The sequence below is a fragment of the Oryctolagus cuniculus genome, chromosome 11 (assembly GCF_964237555.1).
Source record: "Oryctolagus cuniculus chromosome 11, mOryCun1.1, whole genome shotgun sequence".
NCBI classification, from domain to species: Eukaryota; Metazoa; Chordata; class Mammalia; order Lagomorpha; family Leporidae; genus Oryctolagus; species Oryctolagus cuniculus.
In genome coordinates this window covers 14741634-14752364 of record NC_091442.1, presented here as the reverse complement: position 1 = coordinate 14752364, position 10731 = coordinate 14741634, and the positions used below count along the sequence as shown (strand labels likewise).

Below are 10731 nucleotides of genomic sequence, written 5' to 3'. Positions count from 1 at the left end.
GTTCCTTCCCTGGAGTTGGGGGGCTGCTGTCCCCTACATCTGGCTCCAGTTGCCCCCTAAACTCTGAGTGCAGGACTGGGGCCCGAGTGGACCTCGGGCCTGGCCAGGGTGCTGTTGTCATGGTGACAGCGACAGTCCCCAGCCGCAGGTTCCCTAAGTGACTGGTTATTCTTTAACATATCCACCCACCTTGGGTGATTAGAAGAATCAATAAGATAACCAGGCGGTGGCAGCTGGCCGGCTCGCTGCCTCGCTGCCTTCCTGGTGCACTGGCTCTGGGTGGCCCTGTTGCTGCTGTGTGTGGGCCTCGGCTCCTCCATGCTCACTGGTCTCCAGCTTGGCCATGGTCAGTGTGAACGCACCCCTCGGGGCCCCAGTGGAGAGTCGCTATGGTGAGTGGGCCAGCAGCCACGGCTGGGGGACTGGACACGGTGGGACCCCGGTCAGGCTTGGGGCGGGGGGCGTGTAGAAGACCTCTGGCTGTGGTTCTGATGGGCTCAAGCGCCTCCCTGGCTCCTCTGGAGAGTCAAGAGGCCTGAGGGTGGCCTGGGACTTAACCCCACTCTCTCCACAGCGGCGCAGCTGCTGCCTGGAGTACTGGGAGAGGCCGCCGGAGTCCCGAGGCAGGGGCTTGGCCCCTTCTGCTGCCTGGAGGCTTTCCTGGGAATGTGTCCCAGGAAGTCTTTCCAAGATTCCTTGCAGGGTGGGGGTCCAGATGCGGCTACGGGCCTTGCTGCGGGGCAGAGAACCTGGTTGGGCCTAGGTCATCTGGCCAGGGCATGGTGGAGCTGCAAATGGGACCCAAGTAAGGGAGTCCCAAGGGACCTCCCCAAGGGAGGTCATCTGTGCCCCTCCAGCCCGCGTTGATGCTGGGTGACTGAGGAGGCAGCAGAGGTGTGAAACATGGCCCACAGGGGGCGTTGGAAAGTGAGCACGCTCTCGTGTTGGATGTGTGGGACCTGGATGCAGGACTGGGACAGCGTGTCACCTCCAGGCTGGGAGGGCTCTAGTTCTAGGGCTGGAAGCCACTCCGGACTGGAAGTAGCCAAATGGCCCTTGGGAGAGGGCAGTCGGGTAAACCCAGTGCGTCGTTATGATGGGATGCCCTCTGGGGTACAGACTTGTGTGCAGACAAGGAGAGCCCTGCAGACTGCAAACAGCACACGCGGTCAGCTGGAGGGCCGTGGCGGACAGGGCCCGAGAACAGAATGGATCCCCGAATGGTGACGCATTTATGTACACACACGTTTGTGTTTGCACAGAAAATTCCGTGGGATGACCCAAAGAAACAGTGACTGTTTTGTTTCTGAGAAAGGAGATTCAAGAGAATGTTGCCGTTTTTAAGGACTAGGTAGTTTACAAACCCAATTAAATCATGGATGCAGGCACGGAGCTTAGCTTCTGGAGTGGAGCAGATCTTGGTTCGGGTTCTATGACATTAGCTGAGTCCTCAGCATGTCTGTGCCTCCCTTGCTTTCTCTCTGGAGTAGAGATGATGTTGGGACGTGTCTTTGGGTCATCGTGGATGACCACAGGAGAGCAAGGGTGTAAAGGACTCAATAAATATTACTTAATGTCATCATTAGCTGCATGCAGATGGCCAGTGAGGGGCAGAATCGGGGGCTGGCCGCTGCCTCTGGTCCCAAGGTCCCTCTGGTCCCGGGAGGATGGGATGCAACGGAAAAGGCTGAAAAGGAAAAGGCCTGGGGACCCACAGTCTGTGTGACAGCTGTGTGACCTGGACCAGACACTTTCCCCTCTCTGATGCTATTTCCTCATCTGTAAAATAGAGATAGGGGAGTTAGAGGAGAGAGTAGCTGTGGCCAGAGGAAGGCTGTCCCCAACAGAGGCCTGGTAGTTTCCTGAGAAGCATGGCCTGGGTTATGAGCCCAGGCTGGAAGTGAACAAAGGCCCTCTAGTATCCTTCCTAAAGGATAATAGGATAATAACCTAACTGACAGCCTCTCCCTGTCTCCCAGGCCTACACAACATATCAGATGGCCTCCTGTCCCTTCATCCTGGCCCCTGTGCGTGCACATCGCATAGCGATTATCCAGCAAACGTTTGCTGGGATAGACAGAACAGATGGAAGCATGGAGAGATGGCAATGCAGAGGTGGATGATTGGAAAGATAGACAGTGATGGATGGCTGGATGGATGGATGGAGAGATGGAGGAATGAGCAGGTGGATGGATGGATGGAGAGATGGAGGAACGAGCAGGAGGATGGATGGATGGATGGAGAGATGGAGGAACGAGCAGGTGGATGGATGGATGGAGAGATGGAGGAACGAGCAGGAGGATGGATGGATGGAGAGATGGAGGAACGAGCAGGAGGATGGATGGATGGAGAGATGGAGGAATGAGCAGGAGGATGGGTGGATGGTTGGGAGAAAGCATGGATGGATGGATGGATGGATGGATGAAGGAAGGTTGGATGGATGGATGGATGCTCTACACCTATTATCCCATTTAATACTCACGATTGTCTGAGATGAATAATGTTGTTGTCTCCAAGGATGGGGAGAAAACTAAGCTCAGGATTGTTTTTAAAAACCATCTGACTCCAGCCCTGACACGGTGCAGCTGTTGTTGACCCTCCTGGACAGGTTACAGGTGTCTGGACAGAGAAAGAAGGGCTCCCATGGCCAGATCTGCAGCAAACATCAACCAAAAAAAAAAAAAAAAAGGGAAGAACAAAGAGGACTTTTGTCCTACAGAGCATTCTCTGTGTGTGTGTGTGTGTGTGTGTGTATGAGAGAGAGAGATTGTGGCTCAGACTCTGCTTATTTGAGAAAATAAACTTGGTTACTTGGTTAGCATCCAGGATCGGCTTCCCAAGCTGTGTGGCCTTAGAGTCACCACCTCCGTTTGAGTCTCAGATGCTTCGTTTGTAAAATGAACTGGGGAAGTCTGCTGGGAGACATTTACTTTCTGATCAAAGAAGCAAGTGCGTTGAGGGAAAAAATCCTAGACTCTCTCCTGGGCTTCTCCAATGGGGACCCCAGGAAGCATCTCCTGAGGCTCCTCTGGCCGAGGTGGGCCGGTGGGTGAGGCCCATGGTGCACGGTAGAGCCCCAGTGAGGGGTAGTGGGCATCATGAGTGTTGTGAGGATCAAATAAGCTAATACAGAGTGCTCGGCCCAGTGCCAGGCAGACAGCACCCAAGAAATCTTACATGTTGTCTCATGAGTTTGTTTGTTTGTGTTTGTTTTATTTATTTATATGAAAGGCAGAGTTAGAGTGGGGGGTGGGGGTGGGAGACAGACAGAGAGATCTTCCATCCACTGGCTCACTCCCCCAATGGCTCAACAACCAGAGCTGGGTTGATCTGAAACAGGGGCTGGGAGCTTCTTTAGGATCTACCACATGGGTGCAGGGGCCCAAGCACTTGGGCCGTCCTCTTCTGCTTTCCCACATGCGTTAGCAGGGAGCTGGATCTGAAGTAGAGCAACTGGGATTCGAACTGCTGCCCGCATGCGATGCAGGCACCGGCTTTACCTGCGAGGCCACAGTGCTGGCCCCTGTCTCGTGTTTTGAACCTTGGTAGAATAGACAGGGAGGGACAGAGCGCCCCATCCACTGGCTCACTCCCCAGATGCCCACAACATCTCAGGGGCACTAGAGCTGAACCCAAGAACAAAGAATTCAGTCGAGCTCTCGCACGGGGAGGTAGGGACTTGACCACTTGAGCCACGCTGCTGCTTCGCAGTGTGCATTGGCAGGACACCAGTCAGCTACCCGAGGCAGGTGTGGAACACGGGCACTGCAGTGTCGGGTGCAGGCTCCCCACTGCAAGGCCAAAGCCCTGCTCTCAGCAAGGCAGTCTCGGATCGGCTGGTCTCTGACGTGGTGGCCCCCTCCCCCCAGGACTTGCCCGGCACACGTTCTACTTGGTAGTATTCTTCAATACCTTGATCAGGCAGTGGCAGGTGTGAATGGTGATGCCCCGCCCCCTACCCACACTATGAACACCGTGAGGTTGGGACAGCTGTGGGTTATTCTGCCTTGCTTGTCTCACACAGAGACGGCGCGACAGAACCATTCACTAAGCATTTGAGGGGTGAACGAGTCAAGGAAGGTTTTAAAAAACATTCCTCTGCCTGTGGCGCCGGCACACCAGGTTCTAGTCCCCGTCGGGGCACCGGATTCTGTCCCGGTTGCCCCTCTTCCAGGCCAGCTCTCTGCTGTGGCCCGGAGTGCAGTGGAGGATGGCCCAAGTGCTTGGGCCCTGCATCCCATGGGAGACCAGGAGAAGCACCTGGCTCCTGGCTTCAGATCAGCGCGGTGCGCCAGCCGCAGTGTCGCTGGGGGGTGAACCAACAGGAAAGCAAGGCCTTTCTCTCTGTCTCTCTCTCACTGTCCACTCTGCCTGTCAAAGCCCTGTGTCTCGAGATCTTCCTTCCATTCTCTCTGCCATCCTCACAGTGTGGCTGATTGCCCTAGTGCTTGGCCGTCCCAGCATCAGGAATCCCGTCGGCCCCTGAGCGTCCGGAGGTGGGGGCGGGGGAGCATTTTCCTCAATGCACCAGTTTCTTTCATCACAAAGCAATTTTCCCCCAGAAACCTCCCAGCAGACTGCCCTAGTTCAAAGGCAGGTGGGAAATCAGATGCGCGTGCAGTAGAGAGCCAAGGCTGGCCTGGCACAGCAGTGCTCTTCTCTCCAAGTTGGCACACGACTGCTCCAAACCAAAGGGACTCTCTGTTCAGGGGGCTTCTCCACCTCGGCACTGTTGGCCTTGTGCTTGGAGAGTTCCCTGTGGGCGGCTGCCCCATGCTTCTTGGCTTCTACTCACTGGAAACCAGTGACATCTCTCCCCATCAAGCATGCCAACCAAAACGTCTCCAGACGGCCAAGTACACTCCGGGGTGTTAGAGGACCAGGAACAGTGAGGTCAGCGCTGGCCACATTGAGTAGCCTGACACTCTCAGGAGGTAGTGTTTGCTCGAGGTATTAAGACCCAGCGCAGGGCCAGATTTGGAGCTGCCCCGACCCAGTGTAAGGATGCGATGTTATGATAGGCCTGCCTGTGTGCTCGCCTGACTCCGGTTTTATTTCCCTACCTTTGCTTTCCACTCCACAAGTATCCCTTGATGATTTATTTTGGCCCTTTGGTAATTTGTCTTTCCTGTAAATACCTCAAATCTCTGTCAGGGAAATGTCTGTATTTCTCTGATTCTTTTTGTTGTGCTCCGGGCTTCCAAAGGGCCTGGGGGCTTGGATGGAGGTGAAATTGAGTGGATGAATGAATGAAGGGGAAGGTGCATGAGTGAATTAATGAATGGATGTGTGGGTGGATGGGTGCACGGGTGGAAGATGAACAGATGTGATGGATAGACGGGTGAGTGGTGACTGGATGGGTGGAGCAGATGGAGGGAGGGATGGATGAGACAAATGGAGTAATGGGTAACTGGGAAGAAGGGTGGATTACTGAATTATGATGGCTTGGTGAGTGTGGAGGGTAAGGAATGGGTGGGTAAGTAGATAGATGGATGGGTGGTGAGATAGGTGAGTATGGGATGAAAAGGCTGGACAGATGGGTGGGTGGGTGGAAGTAGGTGATGGAGAACTGATGCGAAGGTTGAGTGGGTAGACAGAAGGATGGATGGATGGGTGGATGGGATGAGTGGGATGACTTGAAATAGCAGCACCTGCAGGTGCTCAGGATTCGGCCAGTGTTCAACACTGTCCCGTCAGGGCCGTGTAGCTGTTCTAAGTGCCAGGTGGGCCTGACTCTCCCCAGGTACATAGGTCTAGTCCTTTTGACCAGTATCTTCTGCCTCGAGCCAGATCGCAGGCAGTCTGGCTAAGTGGCTCCCCCACATAAACCAGGGAGATGCCGGGCTCTTTGCCTCAGCTGTTTCTCAACTGCTTCATCCACCGAATGGACCAGGGCAGAGTGAGGATTCCGTGAGCTCAGGAAGAGGAAAACATGCTATAAGCCACAAGGGCTTGTCCCTGTGAAGGACAGGGAGAACCACAGTTGTAGGACCCCAGATGCTGGTCAGCTAGGGACCGTGTCCGCTGTCAGGTTGTGGCTGTCCCCACTTTTTTTTTTTTTTTTTTTTGGACAGGCAGAGTGGACAGTGAGAGAGAGAGACAGAGAGAAAGGTCTTCCTTTTGCCGTTGGTTCACCCTCCAATGGCTGCCGCTGCTGGCGCGCTGCACCGCGCTGATCCGATGGCAGGAGCCAGGTACTTATCCTGGTCTCCCATGGGGTGCAGGGCCCAAGGACTTGGGCCATCCTCCACTGCACTCCCGGGCCATAGCAGAGAGCTGGCCTGGAAGAGGGGCAACCGGGACAGAATCCGGCGCCCCGACCGGGACTAGAACCCGGCGTATCGGCACCGCAAAGCGGAGGATTAGCCTAGTGAGCCGTGGCGCCAGCCTGTCCCCACTTTTTATTCTCCAAATATAGCCTCTCCCACCTCCCCCCTACCTCCTCTCCCCGTCATCTCTCACCCTATCTCAAGGCAGTCTCCAGCCCAGAGGTTCAACGGCTCACAAACCTGGTCATACAGAGTAAGTTTTCTATCTTTTTTTTTTTTTTTTAAGATATTTATTTGAAAGGCAGAGTTACAGAGAGAGACAGAGACAGAGAGATCATCTTCCATCTGCTGTTTCGCTCTCCAAATGCCCACAATGACCAGGGCTGGGTCAGGCTGAAGCCAGGAGCTTCTTCCAGGTCCCCCACGTGGGTGCAGGGGCCCAAGCCCTTGGGCCATCATCTACTGCTTTCCCAGGCCATAGCAGGGAGCTGGATCGGAAGAGGGGCAGCCTGGACATGAACCTTTGCCCATATGGGATGCTAGCACTGCAGGTGGAGGCTTAGTCACTCACTATACCACAGCACCGGCCCCAGTGGTAAACTTTCTCAAACCACCGTATTTCAAGGCTCCACTACAAACTTGGGGAATCAGAACCTGCTGGGTGAATTCCAAGAATGCATAATTTTTTATTGAGTTCCTGATGTGATTTGGGGTATGTTGTAGGTCAGCTACGGGATGGAAACCATTTTTTCACTTGGCCCTGTGTAGTACAGGGAGAAAATGCATACCCAGAATGCATCCTGTCTTTTCTTAGAAGCCTCCTGCATTCATTATTCATTGTTTGCATGTTTGTTTCTTCACCAGATGCCCACTGGGGGCTCATGGTGTGCAAGGTATTCTGCTAGCACTGGGGGAACGCAGGCCTATGAGATGTGGCTTCAGATTTGGGTTGTGCCAATCTGGTGGGGGAGCAGAGAAGCCGGCAGCAGCCAAAGACCTTGCATGGTGATACAGACAGATAGGGAACTGTAGGAATGGGGTTTAGGAGGCGGCCAGGGGCCAGGGATCTCTTGACCCTGGAGCAGCGGGCTGACGTCTAAGCTGAAACCTGAAGGTTCAGCGGAGTCAGCCAGGAAAAGAGGGGAGGGGAGTTCCCAGAGCAGGGGGTAGCACGTGACAAGGTCTAGACCCTGCCACACGGCTCTGATTTCACCTGCACTTCACTGCTATTAATTGCATCCTTTCTTGAAAGGATCTTGGGACTTCTCTGTCTGTTCCATTAATGATTTCTCTTGTCCCTAAAGTCACCACGAGATGCTTCAGATGCAGAGCTGTGACTTCCGGGTTCTGATTCCGGTGCCTCTTGCCTTAGGGGGAGCCTTTGAGCAGGAAAGACTTTGTTTCCATTTAAGCCAGCCCGTGTAATGGGAAGGACTTTGAGTGCTTTGTTTATTTGAAAGAGAGAGACATTGGCCACGGTGTCACTAGGCTAATCCTCCGCCTGCGGCGCCGGCACACCTGGTTCTAGTCCCGGTTAGGGCACTGGATTCTGTCCCGGTTGCTCCTCTTCCAGTCCAGCTCTCTGCTATGGCCAGGGAGTGCAGTGGAGGATGGCCCAAGTGCTTGGGCCCCGCACCCCATGGGAGACCAGGAGAAGCACCTGGCTCCTGGCTTCAGATCGGTGCAGCATGCCAGCCGTGGTGGCCATTTGGGGGGTGAACCAATGGAAGGAAGACCTTTCTCTCTGTAGCTCTCTCTCTCACTGTCTAACTTTGCCTGTCAGAGAGAGAGAGAATGAGAGAGAGAGAGAGAGAGAGAGAGATTCAGAGCCATCACCTTCTGCCTCCCCGGATGTGTGTCCTCAGAGAGCTAGAGCTGGAAGCAGAGGCAGGACTCGAACCCAGGTACTCCGATATGGGATGTGGGTGTCACACTCAGGGTCTTCATTGCTGTTTTCTCCCTTTTAAACCTTACAGAAAGCCATCAAAGTGGCTAGTGCCATTTTGTAGAAAAGTCAAGATTCAGAGTTGTTAAGTCAGTTTTCCTGCAACACACAGCGTAGGAGTGATTAAAATGTAACCTGACACCAAATTGTCATTCCGCTACGCTTGTCACCCCTCATGTAGCTTTAATACTGAGGTTGGCAAACCGTTTTCTGAACAAGGCTAGACAGTAAATATTTTAGGTTTTACAGACCAGATGGGCTCCATGGCAGCTGCTTAGCTCGTGGCTGGAGCACAAAAGCAGCCACAGACAACGAGCTGATAAGTGAGTGTGGCTGAGGGCCAACAGCACTCTACTCGCCCCAGCAAGCAGGGCCAGATTTGGTCCAGAGGTTGCAGTTTGCTAACCTTTGCTTTAATATTGTGCATATTATTTTTTAAAAGTCTTTGAAGCCCAGCTGTTTGCTTTTAAGCAGACATGCTATTCCTAGAGTACAATTCAGCAGTCTTCATTAGAAATTATAACTCTGTTAACCTGTGGCTCTCCGGCCTCAGTATGCTGGACAGAATAATTTCAGCATATTTGCTGTTCACGTAATCAGTCGATTCCTTCTATTTTCGTTTCTTGTCTGTTAAAATGATGCATGTATAGGGACCAGCGCCGTGGCTCACTTGGTTAATTCTCCGCCTGCGGCGCCGGCATCCCATATGGGCGCCAGGTTCTGGTCCTGGTCACTCCTCTTCCAGTCCAGATCTCTGCTGTGGCCAAGGAGGGCAGTAGAGGATGGCCCAAGTGCCTGGGCCCCTGTATCCACATGGGAGACCAGGAAGAAGCACCTGGCTCCTGGCTCCTGGCTTCGGATCGGCACAGCACCGGCCGTAGCGGCCATTTCGAGGGTGAACCAACGGAAGGAAGACCTTTCTCTCTGTTTCCCCTTCTCCTGTCTGTAACTCTACCTGTCCAAAAAAAAAAAAAATGCATGCATGTATATTTTGCTTTTAGTTACCAATTAAAATGAACTCCATGTATGGTTTCACAGATGTTCCTATTATTAAGAGTTATAACAAAATAACTCCCGAGAGTCATACATATCACAGTGCTAAAATAAATCACAAACTTATGCAAATTAAGAAAATAAGCAGGAATTATTTGGGGTGGTGGCTATGAGTTGCTTGCCCATTTCTTCCCTTTTCTTAAAAAATGCATCACTTAGAAAAAAAAGCTTTTTAACGATGTATAACATTCCAAACAGAGAAGGTTGTGAATCAGACACGAAGATGACCATGGTTCTACACAAGAGTAAAGTAAAGTAGCACAGGAAATACGAGAGTGCATTCCATTGCGGAGCAGTAAGGGGTGTGTGTGTGTGTGTGTGTGTGTAACTTCTGTATGGTTTTTGTATGTTTACGGATAAGTGCTTGTCGTTGTGATAACAGGACACATCTATAAGGTACTCACTAGGGCTGTACTCGTATTTCTGATTTTCAAAACGACCCTGGGGTATCCGTGCCACCCCCATTTTACAGATGAGTAAGTGGAGGCAGCGCGTGGCTGACCCAGGCAGCGGGGTCCCGGGGCCTGTGTTCTGAGCGCCCCTCTTGCTGCTCCGTGTACACTGTGTGTGAAGCAGGATGCATTCCTACCGAGGACCATGGCCAAAGGTTGAGAAGCTGCTGGACAGAATGTTCTCAAAGTTCTTTACAAGCTTAAAAGTAGCACGCGTTTCAGTCAGCCTTCCCACAGGGCACCGGGGCTGATTTGAGGGAGTACGTGGACAAACAATTTTAAATATTTGTGAATCTGTTTTACGGTTAGAAGAATTCATAACTCGCATATGGAACCATGGATGTAAAATGTCCTTTAAGGATGAACTCACGGGCTTGTGTGTTTGGCTCTGTGGTTGACACGCCCCTTATTGGAACCTGTCTCTAATTGCCTGGGTTCAGGCCCGGCTCTGCTCCCAGTTCCAGCTTCCCATGTGCACCCTTGGAGGCAGCAGATGGGGGTTCAAGTCCATGCGCCCCTGCCTCCTATGGGGGAGACCTGGGTTGGGTTCCCAGCTCCTGGCTTTGACTTGGCCCAGTCCCCGCAGTTCAGGCATTTGGGGAGAGAACCAGAGGATGGGAGATCTCTTTCTGCCTCTCTGTGTCTCTGCCTTTCAGATAGATAAATCATTTAAACATGGACCTTTGAATTCTAAAGGAAGAACAGCATCAAGTAAATGTTTACAGATAAGCCGGCGCCGCGGCTCAATAGGTTAATCCTCTGCCTGCGGCGCCGGCATCCCATATGGGCGCCGGGTTCTAGTCCCGGTTGCTCCTCTTCCGGTCCAGCTCTCTGCTGTGGCCCGGGAGTGCAGTGGAGGATGGCCCAAGTGCTTGGGCCCTGCACCTTCATGGGAGACCAGGAGAAGCACCTGGCTCCTGTCTTCGGATCAGCGTGGTGCACCGGCCGGTTGTATTGAGCCTGCCGCAGCGCCATTGAGGGATGAACCAACGGAAAAGGATGATCTTTCTCT

The 10731-nt window shown here is 53.0% G+C and overlaps 1 protein-coding gene across 1 annotated transcript in view; it reads left to right on the top strand.

Annotated features, from left to right (window-relative positions):
• The first annotated feature begins 203 nt into the window (after positions 1-203).
• The window catches only part of HNF4A (hepatocyte nuclear factor 4 alpha), a 59953-nt gene continuing 49425 nt past the window's right edge, over positions 204-10731 (top strand). Inside the window, exon 1 of the mRNA XM_070051815.1 lies at positions 204-392. Coding sequence (XP_069907916.1) covers positions 344-392 — 49 coding nt within the window. The 5' untranslated portion in view covers positions 204-343. The remainder of the gene's footprint in view (positions 393-10731) is intronic.